This window comes from Rattus norvegicus, chromosome 13 (assembly GCF_036323735.1).
Source record: "Rattus norvegicus strain BN/NHsdMcwi chromosome 13, GRCr8, whole genome shotgun sequence".
Taxonomy (NCBI): domain Eukaryota; kingdom Metazoa; phylum Chordata; class Mammalia; order Rodentia; family Muridae; genus Rattus; species Rattus norvegicus.
Window position 1 is genome coordinate 80,881,899 of NC_086031.1, and position 27,260 is coordinate 80,909,158.

Consider the following 27,260-nt stretch of genomic DNA (forward strand, 5'->3'; position numbering starts at 1 on the left):
CTCACCAACCCAACCCATACATGGTTCAAATAAGGATAAAATAGGTTGTCCATTGCATGATTAAGTGACTCTTCAGTACATTAAAAGCAAGAATGGCCACTGGCTCTCATTAACAAACCATATCCTTATCACTGTGACTGGAGCATCTTTCTGTCCCTTGTCCATGCTTATTTTAGTGCCATTCTAAGGGGACCCTCTCTACCTCATATGAGCAAATGTATCCTCTACTTCCTTAGTTTTTTCTGTTTCTCTCAAGGGTTTTCTAGAATGGCCCCTGACCGACTGTATCATATCCTAAACCTTTTGTCATTCTCTTTAGTAATGGGACAGCCATGATTGTTTAAAGACACGGCTTTCGTGGAATATAGCACATGGGTGTTATGTGCTATATTCCAACTGAGGTTCCTCTAACAGCCAGAGTTAGAAATGACCAGACTGAAGAAACATTTGACAGCATATCAATTTAATGTCGATCTGGAACATTGGAAAGAAGCCATCACAGCTGAGTATTAGCAGGGAGAGGCCAGAACTGCTATGGAATAGATCACCTGGGCCTCATAACAAAAGCTCAACAAAGAGAACCACAGTCTGCAAGTAAGGTCTTTCTCAGTGACTTTGTAGACTCACTTCTCCACTCTGTGACGGACACTACCAAATACAGAAGGGAAACACGAAAGCTTAGAGGGCCTGGGGTGACATTAAGTCAGCTGGTCCAGAATTTAGGCCTCACATGGATGGCTCTTCTCTCTTCTCCACCCTACTGTATGTCCAGGCCCTTTCTACTTGAATACTTGCCATTTTGCACTTCTGGAAGAGCCTGTCGCCTGCGCAAGCCTTGGCAGGTAACGGTAAGCTATCCCCAAGCCCCGTGTTCAGTAGAATGGCTTCTTGCCCTTCCCAATGTCTCCAAGGTGGGCCTCACTCAGTTCAGTCCTCTCTCCTTCTTTGCAGTTTGGTTCTGGTTTCTTCTTGCCGCTTTCTCCAAGCAGCAATGATGGCTTCATCATCCATTTCTTCTTCCTCTTGCCGGTTTGTGCTTCTCCGATACTGGGACTGACGCCCAGATGCAAACCTCCCTTCCTCTCGGTTTTCTGTCCTCTCCTTCTCTCCCTCCTCTTCAGACCTCATGAAGCTCTGGGTGAATTTCCTCTTGGCCCCAAACTCAGCGAAGTCTGATTTAGATGACTCTTCTACGTCTTCCCAATCCCTGGGCCTGGTCCAGTTTGGACGCCTTAGCTCGGGGGACTCTTCCCCATCGGACGGTTCAGGGGTTCGGCGGAAGAAATAGGGTTCTGGGCTCTCCTCTCGGGAGCTCGAGGTCTCGCTGAATGTGGACCTGGAGAACTTGTGCATCTCTCTGCCCTCCTTGGTGGTGGAAGAGGAGAACCGGGAGGTGTTTCGCACAGTGTTGCCATCGGTTTCGTGGAAGGAGGAGTCCTGTTCCTGTGACCTAGATTTGGAGAACTTGTAACTGCAGGATTTAGACTCTGTTTCCCGGAACAGGGAAGACCTGGAGTACCTCCCCCTGGAGCTTCCAGACCAATCACTTTGAGGAGGAGATTTTTCTTCCATCCTGAGGCCACTGAGCCATGTATTAATATTGCTACCTACCTCGTTGCCCACGCTGCGGCCATTTCTAAAGTGATCGGAGATGGCCAGAGAGGAGGAGGCATCTGTCTCAGGCTTCTGGGAATTACTTCGGGAGGAATACCGGAAGCTTCCAATGGCACTGTCTGTGTCCTCGTCTCTGTCACCCACGCTGATGTCCTCGTCGTCCTTGGCCTTCTTCTTCTTGAAGAGAGAGCTACGCTTGTTATCAGAGGCCAGCTTCTCCATTTTATATTCGGACATCTTCTCCTGCAGCTCCATCTGCATTTCTTTCTCCTTCCGGCCGAGCTCCTTCAGGTTCACGTTGTCAGCAAAGAGGCTGTAGATGGGCTTGCTGGTCCCTCTCACTTTGTTCTCACTGCCTTCAGCCCTGGAGGTCAGGGAGCTGGTGGAGGACAGCACAGATTGCACGTCGGAGCTGGGTCTCCCCTGGCTCTGAGGCGGTAGGCAGCCACTCAGGGAGGTGCTGAGCACCGAGAGTTGGTCATCCCCAAGGCAGCTGGCTGCTGGAGCTGCCCTCATGCTTGCAACAGAGGGGGCGCGGGACAACGTGAGCATTTCGTTTTGCTTTTGGGCAAGGGTTTCATTGACGACACTGGCGATCCAGTTCTGGATACTGGCAATGGAAATGGTGTCTCCCGGACCCACTGGCAGGTTAGGCAGGGGTGTGGTGGGCATGTTACTTGCAGGCTGAGACAGGTGAGAATGCTGGCTCTGGGCGCTGAGTACTGACGCTGTGTCCCCATCCACACTGACAGAGGGGGCTGCAGACCAGAATGCAGACAGGGGGATGCTCCTGCTGGCAGTTGAGCTGTCTCCCTCCCAGCTTCCCATGGACCGGCTCTCCTCCAGCGTCTGCCTGCTTCTCTCCAGTAACTCTAGTCTCCGTTGTCTCTTCTTAGCTAAGGCTGTGTCCTCTCCTTTGCTCATCTCAACCACCTCCTCCTTGTTCTCATTGCCCACCTTCTTCTGGTGTTTCAGCTTCCAGGCCTGGTAGGCTGTCAGGTTGACATCAGAAAGGTTCTTCTCTCCTGTTGCCTCTTCCGTACCATCCTCACTGCCCGCGTCTACCACCTCTGAGTCTTTCTTGTGAAATCCAAATTGGATTCTCTTAACCTTCCACCTTTCCAGGGCAGTGAGCTTGTCCTTGTTCCTACTGCAGAAGTTGTAGAAGGAGCTGGCCTCGGACAATACACTCTCCTCATCGTCCTCTCGGACCCTGCTCCCTGCCTCTGAATCGGCATCCAGCTCCTCCCTCTTGCTCTTGGAGCGATACTTCCGGGCAGCCTCCTTCTCGATCTCCACCAGCCTCTCGTTCCACATGTCCCAGGTGCTCTCCGTGGACTCGGAGTCAGAGCGGTGTCTGTCGTGGCGGCTTTGGCTGGTCCTCTTCAGTTGCTGCTTCAGGACCCGGATGTCATGGCTGCTCACGCTCTCAGAGGCGCTGCTCTCGCTTAGGGTGTGTCTGCGCCTTCTGCTGGTGTAGGAGTTCTCTTCCTCCTCGTCTTCCTCCCGATTCCACTGCTTGTGCCCTTTGGCTTGGTACCTCTCATTTCGGCTCTGCCACTCCTGGATTATCCTCTCCACAGCCCCATCCTCACAGTCGTCCCCGTCTTGCTCGGAGGACGCAGAACAGCTACCCTTTCTACCCTGAGAAGCCTCAGCCTTGGGGAAGCCCTGCCCCTTCCTCCACTCCTCATACAGCCTCTCTTCCTCCTCTTCATCAATGAGGGTGACTGGCTGGGAGACCTGGCTGGCCTTCCCCAAGGAGGAGCCACTCAGGTGGCTGGTGGCATCATCTTCTTCTTCCACCATCAAGGAATTTACTCTAGCACCCAGTGTGCTCCCGGCATCCTCCTCAGGCTCCTCTTCATCATCCTCTTCTTCCCTCTCCTCCATCAGTTTCTCGTTGAGCTCCCGCAGCTGTTTGAGGAAGCCGTCGTTGGGGTAGATAGCCCGCTTTCGGCGGACAGTCATCAAGGCTTCCAGGATGGCCATGTTGTGGAAGATCATCAGGTAGGCGACCACCAGCACTGCTGACCTGCTGATACCCATCTCACTGCTGACCAGGACTTTCCCTAAAAACAAAGTGAACACATGAGACAATGATATGATTTCTGGGACTCCTTGTGGTCTTTTTCTAGCGTGCTGTCTCGATGTGTTGAACTTGGCGCCTCCGCGTTTGCTTTGACTCTATGCATCCATGCTCAAGTCACACAAGGACTTGCCCCAGGGACATCAGAGAGAGAGAGAGAGAGAATGAGAGGGGAAGGGAGGGAGATTGAGAAAAAGAGGAAGAGAGAGAGAGAGAGAGAGAGAGAGAGAGAGAGAGAGAGAGAGAGAGAGAGAGAATGAGAGGGGAAGGGAGGGAGATTGAGAAAAAGAGGAAGAGAGAGAGAGAGAGAGAGAGAGAGAGAGAGAGAGAGAGAGAGAGAGAGAGCTGACCCCACTGAGCACAAAGCTGAAACGTTCCCTTTACAGCATCCTGCAAGCCACATCTGCCATCCAGGCACTGCAGGATGCTGGCAGCAATGGGAACTCATTGGCTCACAGATCCACAGACTCCTTCCACCGGGGCCCATCTAATTTTTTTGGAGAGTTCTTACATATATTAGGGTGAAGTATAGCCCACTGCCTCCAGCACTTCTATGCTGATATTCTGGGATCAACAACAAACACATTTGTATGAAACAGGCCCTTTGTACAAAGGCCCTTACAAACATCACTGCCGACTGTATTTGTTTTGTTTTGCTTTTTGTTCCAGCTAATCCGAGTCTTTTAAGCATTTCCCTCCTGACTATAGTCACTCTCTTCCAAACATTAAATCAAAACACAGAACTGTTAGTCCGTTAGTTTATTTTAATGTGGAATTGTTTCCAGGATGGGACAAGGTATTTCCAGTTTAGACAACTCACCCAGAGTAGGTTCCCTCGTCACTTGTCCTGGACACCTAGCCTTCGCTCGTGCCATCTGTACTAACCGTTTTTTTACTCATAGAATGAAATACCTGAGGCAGGTTACTTTATGAAGAAAGTAAGGGTTTTTTTGTTTTTGTCTTTTGTTTTTTTTTGTTTTTTGTTTTTTTGTTTGTTTTGTTTTGCTTATGATTTTGAAGGTGCATCATCTGGAGGTTGCATCTAATAACAGCCTTTCTGCTGGTGGAGTCCTATACAATATCGTTGGAGGGTAAAAGACAACAAGTATGTGAAGTGTGTGTGTGTGCGTGCATGTGTGTGTGTGTGTGTGTGTGTGTGTGTGTGTGTGTGTGTGTGTCTGCCTCTTAAAAAGTTCCCAGGATTAAGTCATGAGGCTTCCACCCTAATGACCTTACCCAAACCTCATCCTCTACTAAGGGCTGCATCCCTAGTGTTGGACAAGTTTCCACCCTCTTACTATCTAAAACAATGACTTTCTTCCACCAACAATTCCAATAATTTTCAGGTCAGGAAGCCCTGGAAGGGGGCACTCAAGCCGTCTAAACCACAGCATGCTTGCAGTGTGGACGACAGATCAAACGATGATCTTAAATTCTTCTATACCAACTGAAATCTATAAAACTCTAATAAAAAAAAAATCCACCTGCTGCCAAGTCGTGTCCCTCCTCTTGAGGTGTGTTTTTAAGCTTAAGGATAACCTCACAAATCCCTGCAGATACTTTTGGTCTACGTTGGTTGGTTCTTCCAGCCCACGGACGCTTCTGGAAGTCTCAGCTGTACCATTCAGCAGGCATGTTGTCCCCTGGCCTCCCCTTCTGCTTTGCATCTTTCATAAATGTGACAGACACTCTGTCAGTACCTTCATTCTAATGGCTGTTTAAGATGCAGCCCGAGACCCCTGGAGACCTTCCTCCTGGCTGCCATCAATCTATTTGCCAACAGCCTTTGGAGATGTTTGCTAAATCGGCAGGAGTCCCACTGATAATATGAGCAGGGGAATGATTCTTGTATTATTATATTTTTGCGATGGTAAGGCCATGCGCGTCTCTGTCGCAGAGGTCGGAGACTGAAACCTGAAAGGCCCCAGGCCCCAGTGAGGCTGCTCTTGCCAGGAGTGGGCAGCCACTAGAGGGAGGTAAGTGAGCGGAGCCAAAATAATAAAGGCCTCTGTGTCCCATTCCAGCCCCTCCTACCACACCTGGGCCTCACCAAGGACCTTTTTCTTAACCTTCTGGCCAGCTCCCAACCTCCCGCTGTTAGGATCAAGATCCTGCACTTGTCCTTTGACAGACTGGCTCACTTTCAGGACAGTACTGCTACTCTCAGTCATAAGGGCGCCGAGAGCTGCTTAGACAAGAGTACAGCAGAATGCAGGTCTGGAATGGGGCAAATCTTCCTTCGCTGTGTTCTTTGCTCCTGGGATTCCTCTGCAGAGCCCCAGGGAAGCAGCCTGAAGGACAAGGAGAGGCTGAGTGGGGTGGGCCTGAGGGTTTCCACTCACTTCATCCAAGCAAGAACAGGATCTTTCTCTTTTCTCTGTTCCGTGCAGGGCCCAGGCAAAGGAGCACTCACTGGACAGAGCTTGGCTGGCATTAGGGAGGACCTGGGTTTGATCCGCAGCACCAGGGAAGAGGCACTGAGTACAACTCCAGTGGGCACCCGCCAAAGCGAAGAAAAACTGTATTATTAAAGCAAGGCAAGAAGATAGGGTAAATTTATGGGGACATGGGATTGTGTCAAGTCTCTCACCAGCGGGGAAAAAAGAGTTCCAGCACTATGTGTCAGTGCTGCAAACATTGCCCACATAATGATAACATTCACTTCATATATGGGCATTTTGTTAAAACAGCAATGACATAGGATTAAGGCCTGGATGTATATGACCTGGGACAGGCGTCATTCCTCTCCCAGACATTTTTTTGGGGATCTCAAATGAGCCTGTTAGCTTTGTTTATAGTGGAGACACTTAACTTCCTACGTCCCCAGGGACCTAGGGCTTTACCTTATCAACAGCAATCGTATGTCCGGTGCCCCTCAGGAACCACCCTGCGGTCTCGTTTAAGCTCACAGCCCTTTAAAGATAATAGCTTTGGAGTCCTACCAGAACGGTGTGTGTGGCTACTGTAAAGGAGCCCACGGGCACTCTGTCGGAGCAGCCCGTGCCCGTGCTCCTGGGGGTGCCTCGCTTTCTTCTTAAGCTCCTCTCTTTCTATCAATCCCTGTTTTGAAATGTGTTAAAAATGTCTTTTAATAAACACCAAGCCTGCCTCATACTGGCTCATCCTGAAATTCTTTTGTGTCAAGGATCTGGTGGGATCTCAGCGGAGGTCCCCAAAAGATGAAGGGAGCACCTCAGGCTGATGTGGGTAATGTGCCTCTGTCCCCGCCACTACTGACAGGATGAAAACTTTCTATCAATAAAACGGCTCCAGGAAGATGGCCAACGTACACAGTCATCACTTTGTTTAGCAACTGGGATGATCGGTGGGTGGAGGGCCCGTCTGGAGAAGGGCCCTGTTTCAAAGATTAAAGAGTGCTACTGGAGGCAGTGCTGGGCTTGAGCAAGGCTGTGCCTACACATTACCACCCCTCAGGCTGCTTTTTTCCCTTGATGTTGTGTGCTGGTACTGTGTCCTCTAGACCCTTAATTGTCTCCCTTTCTTCAGGACATACCTCTCCACACCCCAAGGAAAGAGTGCTCACCCGGAGGCCATTCGACTGGCTGCTGCTGATAGCACTCGAGGTAGAGTACCAGTCTGCCAGATAAACTCTCCAGGGTTTGGAAACAGGATGAAACAGATGACAGCTTAGCGAATAGCAGCCTTCTTATCTGACACAGAGGGAGGAAGAAGCCAGGAGCCCCGTGATTGTCTGGTGTTTCCTCAGGCCATGCTGGAGTCCTGTCTTTAAATTCTTTCTTGTGTTTCTTGGTAGCATGGCTCCCTTTAGCGTATGGTTTCCTGAGGACTTGGAGCTAGTGTCACACTTGCTCGCAAAATCTATGCCCCCTGCCCCTGACTGTGTGTACTGTGTTTATTATTTTTTTGAGACAGGATCTTGGTAGGTAATGGCACCTGGGCTGATACTTGTCGTATAGCTAAGGTTGGCTTGGAAGTCACAGTAATCCTTCCCCTCCCCTTCATCCTCCCACGTGCTCGAACTACACACATTTGCCATTTCTTTAAGGTAAGAGAATTTTATTATCACACAGAGGGGAAGGACAGGACCTGTCATGAAGTCTCCCCTTCCCATGTGAAATGGAAACAGTGCCCCCCCCCATCATGGGACCACTGTGATGGAAACTGGTGCTCCTTCCACCAGTGCCTCCTAGAGTAAAGGGAAGGAGGTCTTTGGGGGAGCCAGTGCAGTCGTTCTGGAGACTGCAGAAGGTGAAGGCTCAATCCAGAACAGGGAGAGGAGAGGCCCCGGCAAGGTGGGGGTTTAGCCTGTGTGTCTCGACCCCTTTGGGGTTGCATATCAGATGTTTACATTACGATTCACAACAGCAGTAAGATTATAGCTATGAAGTAGCTACAAAATGATTTCATGGTTGGGGGTCACCATGACATAGGGAACTGTACTAAAAGGTCGTAGCATTAGGAATGCTGAGATCTACTAACCTGAGGGAATTTGCACTGGTGCATGAGTTCTAGAGCCTGGGTGGGTGTCCTCCATAAGTTGACCTCCTGTTCCATCACAGCATCTCCTTCCTTCACAGGCCTGCTCTAGCTGCGAACCTAACTTCTGCCAAAGCCTCCTGCCTACTGTGGAATTCATGCTCTCCTTTATGATGGCATCCACAGACCACGCCCTGCTTCCAGCCCTTTCTGTCAGGAGGCTGGCCCCTGGTTGCAGGCTGCAAAGGAGCGAAGAATCCTTGCCACACATTGACACATGTATCCCACATGGATTAAAAAAAAAAAAAAGGCCTGCATTTTAAAAAGTAAGTCAGGTGTGTAGCTCATGGGTGTAATCCTGGCATGTAAGAGGCTGAGGCAGGAGGATTGCCTCAAGTTGAAGGCCAACCTGAGTTACACAATGAGTTATAATAGAGACCAGGCTACAGAGTAAGATGTCGTCGCTCTAAAACAAAAAGATTTTTTAAAAGAGCATCAAAAGAAAAACAACCTCTTTGTGTATGTGTGTGTAATAAAGTTTACACACATCCATATATTCTGTGCATGTGGCTATTTTCCATTAGAAGCTCCCAGTCCCGGTCATGGGTGGTGGCAGACTATGCCCTTTCCTGGAATCACTAACAATATTATTCTTATGATGATGGCAGTAATTTTTAAAACATTTGTCATGGGGCAGGCAATATGTTACATAAACTTGTTTCTAAGTTTTTATCCCTCGAGGCAACATTAGCATTTGTTATACGTAAGGACGATACGCTTCCCGGGGCAAGGAGAATAGTCTGAGGACAAAGCTAGTTCCTTGTGGACTCTAGGACGGGCCTCTGGACAGCAAAGCCTGCACACTTCCTGCTGTGGTTCCTGAAGGGGCACAAACCTGTCATGGAGAAGTGTAAAGAACCCTGGGCACTCCCACAGACTCTGGTCTAATCCCACAATGACTCACACAGCAGCCAGGGCCCTGCTTCACTCCTTCCTACTTGACCATTCTCTAAGGCAGAGGAATGACTTGTAGGCCATCAGTCACCTCAGCATCCTGTCATCCTCATGGGCACTCTGGCTCCCCCACTGACTGTCCCTGACACTTGGCCCTCAGGTGCTATGCTAATTCAGCCCAGTCTTTTGATTCCTGAACACATCAAACTTGGGGGTTTTGTACTAGCTATTCCCTTAGCCAAGAGTAAGTCTCTATTTTCCTGTCTAGCTCCTCTTCCCCACAGAGCTTACATGTCTGGTTCATAGTCTGGTCTTCCCCAGTACCCTCAGGGAGGGAGCCTGCCACTCCAGTGAGTCACTCTAGTTACTTTCTGCCTTGCACCATGGCTCCCTTTCCTCCCCTTCTTCCTTCCTTCTTTCCCTCTCCCCTACCTCCCTCCTTCCTTCTTTAATTTCCCCTCCCCTCATTGCCTAGTGCAATGTCTATTGTGCCTCAGGACAGTGGGAGAACAGGACTCACCGCATGGCCACATGTTTGGCCCTTAATAGTCGCCCACAGGATGAATGACCACTCTTTCCCTTCTCCCAGAAAGCCACCACATGAAGACAGACAGCCCCCAGGCAATCAGGAAGTTTTTATAACATTCCCCCACTGCGAGATTCCTCACAGCCTGGAACCTGCAGGACCCACTCACCTCTATAGGTCAGCAGGGCTTCATCAAGAAACTCAGCTGCCTTCCGGAAATGCTGGGAGATGTCCACCTCTGGGAAATCATCCACTTCCACCCCCAGGTACTGGATCTCCAGGCCAGTGTAGAATTCGGGACCAGTGTAAACGCCAGTGCCATGGGCAGCGTTCAGGATGTGGGTGATTCCCAGCCTTTTCAGTCGCCCCTTGTTCACAGCCACACTCCTGGAACAAGAAGCAGGGCGTGGTCGCCAGAGTCAGAACTAGAAAGATATATCACCAGTGTGAGGGGAGCACATAGCTGGGCTAGTGCTCCGTCCTGTGCCCCTTGTGGTCTGGGGCTCACTGTTAACGCCTGTAATAAACAAGGGAGCAATGCTTTGGGCTACAGCAAGGTAGAAAAAAGATAGGGGATTGGTTGGGGAAGGGCAGGGGGAAAAGGAGGACAAGACAATTGAAGATGTACATGTATCAAAGCATAAAGTTGGCATAAAAAGTAAAATTAGGGGCCCAGAGAGATAGTTCAGTGGTTAAGAGCACTGGCTTCTCTTCCAGAGGACCAAGGTTCTATTCCAAGCCATGTGGTGGCTCATAACCCTCTCTAACTCCAGTCCCAGGAGATCCAACACCCTCTGCTAGCATCAAATGTGTATATGGTGTATAGATATACATGGAGACAAAACATACGGACAAAATATTTAAAACAATAGATAGATAGATAGATAGATAGATAGATAGATAGATAGATAGATAGATAGATAGACAGATAAAGTCTTGCACTTTGACCACCCTCTCTGTCCACAGGCGTGTACACAGTATATAGATGTACATGTAGACAAAACAAGCATACAAAATATTTAAATAGACAAATAATAGATAAACAAATAAATAAGTACCTAAGTAAACAAATAAATGCGTACACAAATAAATGATTACATAAATAAATAAATACATGAGTCTTGCGCTTGGCATTACATGCTACATTTTTCCAGACCCCTCACACACATTATTTCCTTTTATCCTTATCATAAACTGAAGCCGTAGAAAGGGCAACTACTTTTATATCTGTTTGAAGATTATAAAAATGAATTCAAGAGCTTTTACCCAAGGCTTGAAAGGAGAAAAAGACCAAACAAGGTCTAGTGTTCAGGCCTCTTTCTTTTTTTTTTTTTTTTTTTTTTTTTTTTTTTTTTTTTGTATGTGGAGCTCAATTTGAAAAGCCCCTGAGGACAGCTTTGCTCTAAGAACTGCAGAGGCCTTTAGCTAAGGATATCTGGAGATGTCTGGTGACCACGAAATAAATGCTTCTGGACCTGGACATCTAGTTAGAAGTCACTTAGGTCTTGATGATCTGGGAATCAGGTTCTGGGCAACTGATCAACTTCATGATAGAGTATAAGACCCAATATTCAAAGCTGCCTGCCCCGGGGCCCTAACCTCCATCTCTCGATTCTGGATCTAAGGGTAATTGCATCAGGAAGATGTCTCATTAAGTAACCAATGAATCAGCAAAAATTCATTTCTCAAAAATAGCCTACTGGTATCAATTATACACCGAGAAGACCCTGAAGGGATGGAATGGCATGGATTTTGTTTTCACTTCAACAGTCACTGGTTAACTTAAAACCAAGTTTTGTGATTAGAAGAACAATGTCTGGGGGACCCGTATGTCCCAAAAGAAACCCAAAGGAAAGAACAGAACCACCTCTTGAGTATATTAATATTCTATCACATTTCTTTCTAATGTGACACACACACACACACACACACACACACACACACAGAGAGAGAGAGAGAGAGAGAGAGAGCGCCTAGCCAACATCACACTGCACATACACACACTATTCTTTTACTGTATTATGTACATTTTCATTTTCATTATTGTTAAACTTGCATGCACATGCACATGGATACTGTCTGTAGATCCTGGTGTTCTCGTGTCTGGTTGTTAGAGATGTGATGGGGTGGTAGAAATGATGGGGTTGGCCAACACTTATGTCAGGAAGACATTCGGAAGGGCAAGGCTGGGCTGGAGGGCACTTGTGGGGAAGAGGAAGGTGCTCACTTTGTCTGGGGATCTCTGCGTGCAGGTGGGTAGGAAGACTCTCTCCAGTGTCAGGCCTGGCTAAGTGGTCAGGCCAGGCCCCATTGGATGGCAGGAAGCAGGGGAGCCTTTGATGGGCTAGAGGAGTTTCATCTCAGGGATTTAACCAAGGAGAAGGACAGAGGGCCATGTCCCCCAGTGATAACACTCACTTCTCAGCTATGAAGACGTTGGGCCAGACCTCGTCCACCTCATTCCGAGGGGCCTCTTGCCGGTCCTGGATCAGTGCCCGCTGCAGGTCCAGCACACAGGGGGTGTTGAACAGGCTTTTGTCATCCATCTTCTCCCGGACACGGTTGTACAGGTCTTCCACCAGCAGCTGTTCAGCAGACTCCAGCATGCCTGGGCACTCCGTGTCTGTTCTGAGACCCCGAGGCTTGAGTTCTAGAGGGGACAAGTGGCATTTGTATCAGAGAGTTAGGAATACAACAGCTTTTCTTGTCCTTTGAGAGAGCCTCTCTTGGTCAGCTTGCTACCAGGACCCTGGCACAGACGGAATGCTGGGAGGCTCTGCCAGGAAGGGTTCCATTAGGACGCAGGAGGACCTTGGCATTGACTTTAGACACTTGTTATCAGGATCCACTGCAGGTGGGTGTGGGGGAGGGGGGACCAAACTGCTTTCTGCCACTCACTTCTTTGGCTGTAAAGCTGGCCGATAACTTCTTAGACCCAGGTGTTTGACTATTCCCCGTGTGTCTGATTCCTGTCAAATCCTATAGTCTCAGTACAATGTAGATGGTCATGAGGATCTACTAAATGAGGAATGGTGCTCTTCCCTAGCGTAGCCCGCCCCATCACATCTGGAATGCACACACTTCTGGGAAACGTTAAGTTTTATCAGTTGTTTATGAGGCATTGCCTTCTGAGAGACCTTAAGTTTGCTTGTGTTTCATTCATTGCTTCCCCACACAGGTTCTTGCCCCTCTGCCTGCAGTTCTTGTCTCTGCAGCCCCCGAGGCCTCACTCTGAGGAGGGTGGGAAATGTGATCTCACTCCAGGACCCAGGGCCTTTCTGACAAGAAAAGCTAGAAAAGTCAAACTCTAAATGAGCTTAAATTCCAACTATCTGAGCCCTCTGTCACCAGCCTTGTTGCCTTGCTCTGGCTAACCCCATCAGAGATGAGGCAGATCACTTAGAGGAGAGCAGGAAAGAGTAGAACTGTGAAAGATGTCTGCTCCAAAACTTCCTAGGAAACAAACCAAATCAAACCGGTACACTTTCCAATCATGAGTAGCCATGAATGAAATCTTGTATGCGGTCTACCTCAAACTTTGCAGTGAAAATACTATCAAGATCCACCCTGCTTTCCCGTAAGTTTCCTCATTCCGACCTACCTTGTCGATTTAAATTTTTAATATAACCATTTAGTTTGGGTGTGTGTGTGTGTGGGCACATATACCACAGTGTACGTGTGGAGGTAAAGGACAACTTGTGGGAGTTAGTAAGGTCAGAAGATCAAATTCAGGCCACCAGCCTTACAGGGAAATGAGACATTTCCCTGGCCCCAGTTTATCAGCTTTTAAAGACAGATTAAAAACCATCCTTAAGCAGAATGGATAGAGATCCAAACGTAAACATCGTTTTGAACAGAACTCTCTGGGTTTTCCTTATTCCTATCACAAACCCCTCTACACCCACCCCATTCGCAAAAAATCAAAGTGGACAGCTCTGAGGTCAGAGTGAGCGGCTTCCCTTCACGACCATGGGCTAGAGAACCATTCATATGATATGTGACGAGTTTCACCTTGTCCCATGTTATCAAGGTGGGTTTGGCACACCCGTCTCTGTGATATCTGCTCTCCCCTGTGTGACAGACAGGCAGCACTGACAGCCTGCCCCTGCCATCGGGCCCACTGTTAGCCACCGGGCCCTCCCTCTGCTCACTGAGATTTTAGTTGTGTTACCTTCGTTGATGATCTGCTTGGCAGCTACGGCCGAGGAGAGATGGATGGGCTCCATGAAAATACTTTCAGTTTCTGCGTCTGAGACCACTGAGTACCTAGGAGAAAAGGATACAAGAAGGGGGATAAGCCTGGAAGCATGCGTATGGAGGCCTTCCGACGGTAGAGAGCCACTCTGGTTTTATCTATGTGTGCAAAACAACGAGAGAGGACTGGGAAGCCCACACTATGTTTGGAGAACCTGGGAAGGCTGGGTGGTGGGCACGCTGTAGTTTGGTACCCACTGGTACCCTTGGGTACCCCTTGGCTTTCCTGTCTGAAACATCACCTGAGTCTGAGCTGCCATGGAATGTTGCGGTAGTCTGGATTGTAGAGAGAGCAGATGTCTATGGCTGGAGGGCTGACCCTAGGGTGCTACTCTCTTCCACGTGCTAATGCTCAACTCCCCCCTCCTCTCCCTTCTGCAGTCAGTGCAATTGAGAATGTCACCAACTATGACTCTACAGGGTTCTCAGGAATTGGAAGGCTGGACAGACTGTCACTGTTCCCTTCATCCCCAATACCTTTCTCCCTGCTCCTAGGGAGATGCGTGGACAACGGAGGTGAAGCGAAATGCCACAGGACTGCTCAAGTCACCAGCCCTGATTCTGAGCTCAAAGGAACAAGAACGAGGCTGAGTCCAAGGGATTAATAAAGTAACGTGGGTAAACGTGGAAGGTATTTCTGAGAAGTAATTCAGTAGGTGTATGAAAGGGAGCACTGAGAAGCGTGGAGACTTAGGACAGGTCAAACGTTAGGACCCCTGTGAAGTTCACCAGTGAATTGCACCCTGCTTGAGTTCTATTTTCCAGTGTTGGGTTTCCTCCATCATCTTGCCTCTCGAAACAGTGGCACGGACAGACGACTTAGTGGAGAACAAGTGCCTTCTGGGAATGCAATCCTAAGAAGTGTCCCACCGAGTAGAGTTACTGTTACTCTTCTTTCACAAATGAAGAAGTGTGATCAAGGAGCTGAAGAATATGCTCCAAATGGCCAAATAAAGATGCAAACAGAGCAGTAGCACTCGAGGTCCAGCCTTGTCTTCAGCACAATACACCGGGACCATTTAGGTTGCCACAGTGAGACGAGTTCATCCGAGAAGGCAGTGCCAGCCGGGTTCCCAGGCCTAATACAGATGTGGACATAGGAAAGCAGCTTCAGAGGTACTTGTGAGATCATACACAGAGGGATGAATGTAAACCGAGTAAAGCTGAGCTGAGGAAAATCTAGCTGCACTGAATACAGCAAGTTTGAGGTAAGCTGGAATGGAATGATTTACCAGAAAATTTCTCTAGTAGGTATCCGTGGGACCAGAGTATACTCTTGGAAGGAGCGTGTGCTCACAGTCAGCTAGGCAAGGGAAAAAATCCCTGCCTAAAAGAAAGAGGATAGCCTGTGACTCTGTCCAGAGCAAGGCCAGCCCTACCTATGCCTATGCCCAAGGGACAGCACATTGTGACTTAATAACCCATAGTTCCCGAGGCTTTCCAACCAACGGGTCATTGGGGGCATTCCTATCTTAGCCTCAAGTACTTCTTATGAACAGAAAGTGCAGTTTCGTGTGTGTGTGTGTGTGTGTGTGTGTGTGTGTGTGTGTGTGTGTTTCCCCAAAATCTCCCATGTTTGAATAGCTGGCCCCCAGTTGATAATGACGTTTTGGAAAGTCATAGAACTTTTGGAGCATGGAGCCTACCTGGTAAAAGTACCCTGAAGGCTGTATGTATCTCAGGTTTAGGTCTAGTGCCCTCTGTCTTCTAGTCTATGATGCTGTCTCTGTACGTTCCCATGACCTAGGATAGAGGCACTCCTGCAGCTAATGCTTTCCCTAATGTGATAGATTATTATCTCTTCAAAACCAAAGCCAAAATAAAACCTTTCTTTTTTGTGTCATGCTGTCAGTTATTCAGTCACTTATGAAAAAAGTAAGTAATACAGAAAATTGGTGTTGGGGCTGGGGAGATGGCTCAGCGGTTAAGAGCACTGGCTGCTCTTTCTGAAGTCCTGGGTTCAATTCCCAGCAACCACATGGTGGCTCACAACCATCTGTAATGAGTTCTGATGGGGTGCCCTGGCATACAGGGGTACATGCAGATAGAACAGTAATATAGATAAAATAAATAAAAAGTCTTTAAAAAAGAAAATTGATATCAATAAAATGACATTATTTCTGTGATTAAAGCCTTTGCAACTGGCTTATGATGTGCACTGCAGGAGAACAAACTCTGAAGTGCTGTAATGGGCCACTGCAGTTGGAGCTCAGAACACTAGAATGCTGAGCAAAATGAGGTCAATCTAAACTCTGCTCATGGGAACAGAGACTGTTGGGGACTGGGTTAGAGGTCATGCATGCTACATTCCAGAAAAGAATCTAGATTTTTTTTTTGTCCAGGTCCTGAACATTTGAGTTAAAATGGGTTAATTAGCCCAAAACCAATGGGCTAATTAATCTGGCAGAGTAATTTTGAGACAGCAGAACATGTAGGCTACAGCATGGTTATTGTTAACTGACTTTGGCCAGATTTACAGTGAAAATCCAGACCAATATCTGGGGGAGCAAGACTTGAAAACGTGCAATTTGATGAAGAGAGAAGTGTGAGCAAATGAAAAGTTAAAGATAAGACAAATACTGTGAATAAAGTGGTGGTAGCTGTTAAGAGGCTGGGACAACGGAAGGGAAAGCATTTGCTTCACACTAGCATGGATGGTAGGCTAGATACCATGAGACCATTCTTGGTGAAGAAAACTAACTTCAGAGACTTAGATTTCATTTAAGCAAGAGTAACAAGAGAGATCTGAACAGAGTGACCCTTTAGGCTTCCTTTAACAGGAAGGTATTTCCTCTTATTGCAGGCATTCGGCCATTCAGAGTCCACTGTAGCCATGGTTCTAGAGAGCCTGGCTACCTATGTCTTGACCAGACACCAGAACTTGATTTCATCCATATGATGTTGAAATGGTCAGCATGCTGAACATCAGAACTACAGAGTCACGGAGGCTTATAACCAAAGTTCTAGAGAAAATCCAAGAGGCCCGGCCGGGGCAGCAGGGTCAGATTCCTGCAGGAAACTCCCTCATGGCCTGGCGTGAAGCTGTGAAGATGATGCCTAAGCTGGAATAGAGACCCCAGAGTGTTAGAAATACCGAGAGCATCTAACAGTTACCGAGGAAAGTGCAGGACCCAGTAGATCCGGCTCAGGAAAGAGCTCCTAATGCTGAAGATGGGCAGAGGATAGCGACAGGGTTGCCTGAACTCACTGGAACACAAACGATGCCACTGCATCGGAACTGTGTCACATGAGGTGAGAGCAAACTTGCTTTGATGACAGTTCTCCTTTCTTTACGTATATTCTTTCCCTTCATAACAGTGATGTTTACCCTTTGCTATTTTATATTAGAGGTATGTGTTTGTTGTTTGTTTGTTTGTTTTTAATAGAGATTACAACTAAGACTTCACTTAAGACTTTGAATTTCTGAACAGACTTTGAACTAGTCAACACTGTTGGAACTATTAAGACTGTGGGGACTCTTAAAGTTGTCCCAGTGCATTTCAAAATGCATCATGAAATGGCCACAGTCCTGTGAGGACCAGGGACAGAATACTACAGTCTTAATATGAAATGTTCCCTACAGGTTCACGTGTTTGAATGTTTGGCTCTTAGCTGGTGGTACTGTTTTTGGAACTTTTGGGATGTGTGACAGGGGTGAGTCACTAGGTGACCTTGAAGGTTATACCTGCCTCTAGCTTGGACCTATCTCTCTCTGTTTCCTGGTTGGCCGCAAGGGACGGACCACTATCACATGCGGTCACTGCCAAAGATGAAGCCATTCCTGTCACCATCTTCCCTGCCATGGTGAACTGTAATCTCTCTGAAACTGTGTGCCCAAACCAACCTTTCCCCTTAACTCTTTCATGGAGAATTCTGTATCAACAAAGAGGAAAGTATCTGAAGCAGGAGGGAATGGTTGTGGGTATTACTATTGCATGAGAGAACTAGAGGCATCTTTAGAAATCTTGTTGCTTGGTAAAAACAATGAAAAAATAGAGGACCTAGTGACGTAGGTGTAGATTGCTGTCTATATGCAGGGGAGGGCAGGCACAAGATAAGGCAAGGCCTGTGATTGGGCAGTGAAAAAGTAAGGCGGGCACAGAGTTTTGAAGGGAGGAGGGAAAGAAGGAGGGAAGAAGAAGAACCAAGATGGAGGCAGAGAAGGACGACCCAGATCCGGGTGGCCTTACATGGCCACAGGTTGATATGGCTATTTTATAAGGGATGGATTATTACAGGACAATTTGTCTTATCTAAGTAGGCAGTTTATATCAATATTAATTGGCTCTGGGTTTATTAGGTGGACATTTTGGTGGAATTTACTGATATAAATCTGACTGATAAATTACACGCTTCTAGAGTTTTGATTTTAACGGGTTACTGGGAGTTGTGACTATAACCACGGAAGGCAGATGCTGGGATTGTGAACGGAATTCACAGCAGGGAGTCGCCAAGAAGGTGGCTGAAGAGCCGTGGGATAGGCAGTCTCAGTATGGAACTGGCATGGCAGCAACCCGCCTTGGGAACTAGATGGGTGGCGAGATCGCTGCAGGGCCCAGAGAGTAGCTGGCGGCAACGTGGGATGGAAATTGGGAACTCAGTGAGGAGGGTGGGGACGTTTTGCTGATTGAGATGAAAATAGCTCACAGATGCCAGGTGGCTTTATGGTGCCGGCGACAGCGTGGGATGGTGTATCATCATTTTTTAATATTTACTGCAACGTTGTGACAGCTTGGGCAGCCATCTCACGCCTGTCCCCAGCACGTGGGGACAGATGAGTAGTGAATGGGTAAGTAGGTGGTGCCTGACAAACATAGAAACTGATCAATGGATGGCTGCCTGCCTATCTGTATCCCATCACAGGGATCGAACCCCACCAGCCCTAACGTCCTGCTCCTTGACCTTCTCTCCAGCCTAGGTGCTTGCACTAGGTTCTCCATATCTATTCCTGTCTGGAACTCTAGCCTTCACAGTTTCCTTCTGCCACGGGTCTTGGCAGAAGCCCATATTGGCCGTGTGGATGCCTAGTCTTCTCTTCCTTTGGGTGTGAGTTCAACCATCTCTTCTCAGGGAAGCCCTTTCTAGACTTCCATCATACCCCTTTCCTTTGTGCTATTCTACTGAGTGAAACTTCAGACTTACTAACGAGATAAATGTGTTCCTAAGTATCTGTCTCCTCTTCTAGCCCTTGCTCTGCATGTGGAGGGACGGTGGATGGGTATTCTGTTGAGTCTTGTGTTCCAGAACCCAGGCAATGTTTGGTTTGGCACCCAACAAATGTGTAGCAGATACTTGCTGACTCACAGACTGAATTTGTCCTCAGTGGCACTGCATTTAAGGGAACACGGCAGTTACGACAACCAGCAACAAGATCTGCCTCTGATCCAGTCTCTGCTACACGTGAGGCCCCAACAGCAAGGCAAATGCAAGACCTACGTTACGGCTGTGCTCTCTGCCCTCCTGGAGCCAAGTTGTCCAGTCTCTGAGGCTTATATCAACAGCTAGCTCTTCTTTCCCCACCGGGAAGGATTATCCTCGGGTCATTTGGGTTAGACTGGGCAGCAGCTGACTTTCTGTAAGACATTTTAGTCCATTTTTTAAAATGAAGCTATCTGTAGTCACTGTGTCTTTTTCCATTCTACGTAGAAGAATGCCAGAATTCCCCTCCCCCAAGAATTACAGTAAAATAGCGGCTATTTATTCTTTGGTTTTGGTCTTTCTTGGAGGCAAGGTGGTGGTTCATCTAGTTCCTCTAGCCACCTTGCTGGACTATAAGCCTAGGTCTTGAGGCAGCTTCCATTCCCTGGTTTATGGCATTCTCCTTGGGAGTCCTGAGCTGTCATATGTTGCATAGCAATTTCTTCTACATTGAAACACTCCTTTCTGGAGGAAGGAAGAAGGCTCCTTACCACTCAGGAAGTAAATAACTCACAAGTCTCAGGAAGTTCCTGAAACTTAAAGGATGTGTAAGGCCTTCAGGGTTACATATACAATAAACTTCCCAAGAAGAAATTCTCCAAACAACTGAGACACCCAGTCTGCACTTTGTGCAGAGAACTCCCAGAAAACATCTTTCATAAGTTGTCATCCATTGTGGACCCCAAAAGATTTTCTCACATCTATAACCTGACACCGATTGAAATTAACACAAGATGTGTCCCCAATTGTCTGCTTTGAAAAGAAGCCCCACAAGGAGTTCAGCATGTGGTGTTGGTGGGAGCTTGGTCTGGTTCACCTTTCTTGAGGGGCCTTTATCATTTTCTCTAAACTATGGTTCCTTCAAATCGTGAAGATCGGTGCTTTTGTCTAGTTTTGTTTTGTTTTTGTGATACCTGGTCTCACTAGGTAACTCAGTCTAGCCTGAACTGTGTTGTTTGGTTTTGTTGTTTTATTTTGACACATGATCTGACTGTGCAGCTCAGGCTGGCTTGAACTCTCTGCATAGTCTAGGGTAGCCTCAAATTCAGAATTGTCTTGCTTCCACCTCCTGAGTTCTGGAATTACAGGCATGTGCCACCACAGCCAGTTTTCAGAGTTCGTTTCAAACTACTAATGCAGAAATTGAGGCTCTGTCCTAAGTGTGCCTAAACTCTGAGACTCTGGAGAAAGATTTATAATTAAAATTTAAGAATAGATATGCCTGACAGTTATCCCTGCTCTTGAAAGTAAAGACTGAACTTGGCTACTGAGTCAGAGACCATGAGAAGGTGTCAAGAAGATCTAGACTTTGGGGGAGTTGTCAGCTTAACTATAGGGAAACAAGGAGAACAAACATAGATTTCCTCCCTAGCCCCACCATATGTCTGCTCTAGGCTGTTTGGTATTATCCAGTGTGGAGTGTGGGATGTAGACACCAATGTTTTTCTGAATCTGCTGCCGTGAGGAGATATAAACCTAACAGACCTAATATTGTTCTGCCACAGGTACGGTTTATGAAGTCTAATAATGAGGGGTGTATAAAACTGAAAAGAAGTTACACTCTGCAGAGAATTGGGACTGTAGAAAAAGAAGGAAGGAGCGGGAGGGAGGGAGGGAGGGAGGAAGGGAGGGAGGGAGGGAGGGAGAGAGAGAGAGAGAGAGAGAGAGAGAGAGAGAGAGAGAGAGAGAGAAAGAGGTGGTCCTGTTGATATTTGCAAGGTCAGTGAGCTGGCAGCCTTGAGGTTTTGATTTATGACCACATCTGTGCCTCCACCAGGTTTCCTGAGACGGGGCGAGGTGACACGCACACCCTGATTAGAAAGCAGCAAGGCTAGCTCTTCCAGAAGGACAGGCAGAAAAAAGCGGATCTAGGATCGATACATACCTCATCACAGGATCAGGGAAGTAGCAGCTAAAGAAGCCTTGAGGGTGAATTGAAAGAGCACAATAAAGGGGATTTGATGGACTTCCTAACCAGGAGCCAGGCGATGGCGCAGCTTTCTTTAAACCTGTGCTTTTCAAAATTGCAGACTGTGGCCCATTTGTGCATCGTAAAATCAATTCAGTGGGTTATGCCCTGTGTCTGAGGATGGAAAAAAACGGAAGGATGGAGGCAGGGAGAGAGGGAAGAGGGCAGGAGGGAGGGAGGAAACCACTATTCAGTGTCCAGGATAAGGGTAGCTTGAGAAAATTTAAAACATTTATATGTATCGTGCATAAACTCTGAGTTGTGAGATAAACGGTTTGTTCTATGGTGGATTATTAACGGCGAAGTTTGAAAGCCAGTGCACTAGACTGATGGCCAGGCAGCCTGGTGACAGAATGGAGCCCTGACTTTTGTCTAATCACCTTAGTCCCTTGCAGATGACATAGGGGTGGGGTTTCAGGAGGGGATACCCTTTTTGATTTGGCCTTTGTGGAAAATGCTAGGTAAGCACTGATAGGGGAGAGAGGGGGCAGAGGTCCATGTGCACCCCGCTTTCTTCATTCACTGAAAGGTAAAATGGAGATTATAGGTGAGGGAGAAGAGCCCTCATGGGCTACTGCATTGGACAGGGGTTTGCATTTCACTGTTAACTTGTGAAGCCTGGGAAACTGTCTCCCTGGAAGACATAAACTTTATCTGCAGGCTTTCTCCCCAGGGAGCACAGTTCTTAGTGGTGGCCTTTGCATCTAAGGTGCTTGAAGCCCAGGTTGACCTCAGTTAGAAATGGGGGTTTCGGGGTTGGGGATTTAGCTCAGCGGTAGAGCGCTTGCCTAGCGAGCGCAAGGCCCTGGGTTCGGTCCCCAGCTACGAAAAAAAAGAACCAAAAAAAAAAAAAAAAAAGAAATGGAGGTTTCCGTGTCTGTCTATTGTCTACCTCCCCTTGTCAGGTTCTTACATCATGCGGGAAGTGATTTGGTGAGTCTTAAAAAGTGAAGACTTCCTTCCAGGACGACAGCACACGTCACATCAATTTCAACTGCTGTGTTAATAGTGGTCATTTGGGCCCTGAGCTGAAGCACTGACCTTGTCTTATAGGAAAGTCTGCTAGGGTGGTATCTAGGGCTGTACAAGGTAGATTGATGGTGCCTTCTCCTGCAAAGGTGTATCTTCCTGAGCCTGAAAAATGCATTTCTTAAAAATAAAAGACTGGGGTTGGGGATTTAGCTCAGCGGTAGAGCGCTTGCCTAGCGAGCGCAAGGCCCTGGGTTCGGTCCCCAGCTCCGGAAAAAAGAAACAAAAATTAAAGACCATGGTGATTTAAGTAAATGAAATAGACCAAGATGAAAAGCGTCCAGATTAGGTTTATACTCAAAGCCAATGGTACGTGTCCTTGGAGACAAAGAGGAGGTGAAGACTGGATGATGCTACCACAAGGCAAGAATGGCCAGAGTCAGCCAAAGCTAGGAGGAGACAAGGGAGGGGTGCTCTAAAGTCTCAGAGGGTACAAGGCTCAAAGTGACCCTTATGCCAGACTTTTGGCCTGCCAGGCTCTGAGACGGCACATTTATGAGCGTTTAGCCATACATGTTGCTATGATTTGCTCAGAATCCTAGAAAACAAATACAACAACTAAGGGTTTGTTGAGTTGGGCGTGGTGGTGCATTCCTGTAATCTCAGCATTCGTGAGTCTGGAGCAGGAGGACAGCAAGCTGGAGGCCACTCTGGGGTACATAGCAAGGCTCTATCTTGACAGACAAGCAATGAAAAGTATGTCAGCAAGCTATTTGCTAACGTCGGTTTTAAAAAGACTTACCAGCTAAAGCAAGAAAGCAAGAGGGACCTCATCTCAGGGAGGACCGTTCATTATGGAGACCCAGAGGAACTGAGGTCTCAGGGAGGCTCATTCAGTATTGGGACCCAGAGGAACTGAGGTCTTAGAGAGGATGTTCGGTATTGGGACCCAGAGCCAGAAGCAATGCTCTGCTGCTGAGAACCCAACATTTGCCTACAGCAGACTCAGAGACTTGTGATGCCCTCACTGGTGTGTGTGTGCAAGTCTCCTCAGAGAAAAATGTATTGACATTGTGAATTACTGAAAGAGATCCTTCTTTGGAAGAAAAATGAACTAGACCACCATTTCTCAAATATCAAGTGTGTTCATATATGCTGCATTGTCTATTCTCAGCCACCAAGAAACATTGCTATTCCTGATTGTGACTTATATAGCAAATCCTCATAGCTAAGAGTAGAGTTGGCCTCAGTTTTGGTTCCAACAACATTTTGGTTCTTTCTATGGTGCCATCTTGCCTCCTACAATGGCTCCTCCCTGCCTCCATGACTTAAAATAAATTTGTTGAGAAAGAATTTGTGTACAAATTGCTTATACTTGAAATGCACACTTTGGTGTGATGAGTTTGGCATAAGCTTCCATTGGGGAGACCATGACCGCCGTCAAGGTTTGTCTTAGCAACTCTCCCAAATTGCTCTAGCACTCCCTTTTGCAAGCCCTCCGTCTACCCCTCCCTGCCCTGTGTTCTTCAGGAAACCACTGACCCGCTCTCTGTCACTAGAGAGGTGAGTTCAAATTTCTACAATTTTATAAGAGTAGAATCGTGGGGCGTGCACTCGAGTTTGTCTGACTGCGTTCGCTCAGCATGGTCGCTTGGAGACCCAACGGCGACTGTGTGGGTTTATGCCTCACGCCCTCTTATTTCTGTCTAGCGTTCTTGTGTATGAGCACACCAGTGTGACTCTTCACTGTAAACACTTGGACTGTTTCTAACGTCTGGGCTCTTAGAGAAAAGCTGCCACCACCATCGGTGTACAATTCCTTACGTGAGACTCAGCCATCGTTTCTCAGTTCATACCTAGAATGTCTGGGCCATACAGGGAGAGAAGTATCGCTAGGCAAGCATACGTGACAGAGTGTGAAAGGGATGAACTCTGCACTTCCACCTAAGATAGTTTCTGCTGCTGCATCTTCATGGGCAGCTGGGACAGTTACGTTCTGTTTGCTTTGTTTTTGTTTTTTGGGTTTCTGTTTGCTTTGTTTTTGTTTTTTTGGGTTTCTGTTTGCTTTGTTTTTGTTTTTTGGGTTTCTGTTTGCTTTGTTTTTCATTTCAGATACTCCTGGAGGCATGCGATGGTTACCCAATGACTAAGGGGTTTTGAGCATAATTTCACGTGCTTACAGATGGTATGTATATCATGTTCGGGGAAGCACATTTTCAAATCTTTTGTCCATTTTTAAGTTGAATTTTGAGAGCCAAAATACATTCATTAGTTTTGAGGGTTTAAAGCACTGTATTCTAGACATAAATACTTTACCAGATATGTAACCTGCAGATGTTTTCTCCTAGTCAGGGGGTTGTCTTTTCAGTCAGTGAGGTGCCTGCTGTGTAAGTGTGAGAAGCCAAGTTAGATCCCCAGAACTCACGTAGAAAGCCAGGCATTGTGCATGTGTTCATAACCCCAGTACTGGAGGCATACCGGGAGGATCCCTGGATCTCACACAGCAGCCAGCCCAGCCCTAGTCAGTGAACCTCAAGTCAGTGAGAGAGCCTGTCTCAGTATCAAAGTCCATGGAGCCTCAGGGATGACAGTTGAGGTTGACCTCTGACCTTTACACACAGGTGCACACTTATACCCACACATGATCATGCCTCGAGTCCACACACACACACACACACACACACACACACACACACACATCACCACCACCACCACCACCACCACCAACAACAACAACAACAACAACAACGACGACAATAGCCCCGCAGGGATAGAATTCCTCAGGGTTGGTTTAAGCTTCATTCCATGCAGTGCAGTGGGCTTGCCTGTGCGTACAGTGTAAGACAGTAAGAGCTCACACTGAAGACTTTGTGGAGGCATGGCAGGAAGAAATAGCCCACAAGGTGTCATCCTGTGTGTGCCTTCTTGGAAGACTTCTGAAAGGTTGCTGATAAGGGATCTGCTTGCAGGAAGTTGTAAGTAGTAGACATGAGAGAGGCATCAAAACAGAAGCAGTGGGATTGGGGAGCCATCACTGAGATCCAGAGGAAGTCTCTGTGTGGACCATGTCTGACGGTTACTTGGGTTATGCATCTTCTATCTTGGGCTCCTTCTAGTTTTATGTGGGAAGCAGGGCTGGCTGCCTCAGGACGAAGGGTCTCACACAGGCATTATTTCAGTATTAGCAAGGGCTGTTGTCCTGTGATTGGCTAATCTGACAGAGGCAGCGCTGGCCCCTCCCCCTCACCTCAGAGGCTCCCCTTACTTTGTGTGTACTTGCTCTTTGCAGTCCTCAGCCAGTGATCTGAGAAGCCCAACCACATCAGGGGGCAGTAAAGAAAACACATGTTCTCCAGGGCATCGTTTATACACATCTGACTTCATTCATCCAGCCTACTGTTAGCTGGACAGCTCGTCCTGTTTGAGCATATATTTTCTGGTGCACGTTTTACTCACTTTTGTTTGGATGTATCAAGCGCAAGCTGGCTGTGTCGGAGGAGAGCCAATTCATTTAACTTTAGTAGACAGAGTGTAAAAGCCCTGGACGACTGATCCTGCCAGCTCACAGTCTCACCAGCAAGGCAGGGGAGCTCTGATTCATTCACACCTTCCTTACCATTGTCACCAGAGACTTTCATGTTAGATATTCTGGTGAGCATGATGTAGAGGTAAATCATGGTTTAATTTAATTCTCTTGCCTTTTTTTTAAAACCACAGTTTAACTATGGCCAGAACAATCTGTTAACATATGCGTAGCCCAGTAACTGACTTAATTTAATAACTATCCTATATGCCCACACGTTCTATAAATGCTAATTAGGTTAATTTTGTTTGGATTATCTATATTCTTCGCGATTTATTTATCTCACTCGATCATCTAACAAGACAGGTTTTAAAAACATTTGAATAAGATTTTGAAGTTTAAGTTTTTCACTTGTCAGTTTCTTAAGCTAATGAATTCATTTTGTGTGTATGAGTGTATTATGTGTGCTCACAGAGGCCAGAAGAGGCTGTGTGTCCTCCAGGACTGTGGTTACAGAGCTTCGTGAGATGTTTTGTGGAGGTTGGAGATTGAACCCTGGTTCTCTGGGAAAACATCCAGTGCTTTTAACTGCAGAGCCATCCCTCCAGCCCAGGATTTTATTTTCTGTTTTTACTTTCTGTATTTCAAGGCTATCTTGTTAGGCCGTAGGTATTTCAAGTGATTATGTTTGCCTGGTGAATTGAACCTTCAATAGCTATGAAATTTCCTCCCCCCCCCCTTTTTTTCCCCTAGCATGCTCTTCCTAAACTCTGACTTGTCTGATATCAATGGGTTCCCCTGGCATCTTCTCTGTCTGTGTCTACACTCCTGGCAGCTTCTGTTTACCACCCAGAGATGCCTGCAATATTTCCTGTCCTAATTTTTCTCTTTCTAATGCAACCTTGAAACTCTTTTGATTGAATTGTTGAGTCTTTATTATCTCTCTTTGAAACCTCTCTCTCTCTCTCTCTCTCTCTCTCTCTCTCTGTGTGTGTGTGTGTGTGTGTACAAAGTATAGCACATAGTCTAGGTGTAAAGAAACTAGCACACTCCATTCTTTTTGGTGGTGGTGGGGACGTAATTCGGGCATTCAGCAGCCCTGTTTTGCTAAACCCTAACGTGGCCCACATGAAGAAATTGCACAGAAAGATAATCTTAGAAGTTCTGAACAACTGCCCAGTTAGTGACAATATAAGCTGACAATCACGAGACCTTTTCCTGATACCCAGTCCTGCTGTTGGGGTTCCTTTAGCGTGAAAGTCATCCCTAATCTTCTAACTCTTCCAGCCCAGACGTCAGACACTGCTAAGCAAGGGCAAGCTCACGCCATCGTGCCTCTGCAGGTGCCTGATTATCAACATAATTCGTTGCCGTTTTATGTCACTGATTTCTGAACGATCAGTAAAATGCAAGTTTTCTCCTGTGAGCTTTTGTGTATCCTTATGTTACAAACAGCATGCAGGCTTTTAAAAGAGAGAGCCTGATA

The 27,260-nt window shown here is 47.2% G+C and overlaps 1 protein-coding gene across 3 annotated transcripts in view; it reads right to left on the reverse strand.

Annotated features, from left to right (window-relative positions):
- Nucleotides 1–442: 442 nt before the first annotated feature.
- Styxl2 (serine/threonine/tyrosine interacting like 2) overlaps nucleotides 443–27,260 on the reverse strand; it is a 29,118-nt gene continuing 2,300 nt past the window's right edge. For 2 of the 3 annotated variants that reach the window (XM_006250187.5, XM_006250188.5), the window contains exons 3-6: nucleotides 13,813–13,907; nucleotides 12,060–12,291; nucleotides 9,811–10,028; nucleotides 447–3,686 (exon numbers count right to left, since the gene is read on the reverse strand). In XM_006250187.5, the coding sequence (XP_006250249.1) occupies nucleotides 928–3,686; nucleotides 9,811–10,028; nucleotides 12,060–12,291; nucleotides 13,813–13,907 (3,304 nt within the window). In that variant the 3' untranslated portion in view covers nucleotides 447–927. Of the gene's footprint in view, nucleotides 3,687–9,810; nucleotides 10,029–12,059; nucleotides 12,292–13,812; nucleotides 13,908–27,260 lie in introns of all 3 variants that reach the window. The other variant, NM_001191929.1, reaches the window with a different exon arrangement.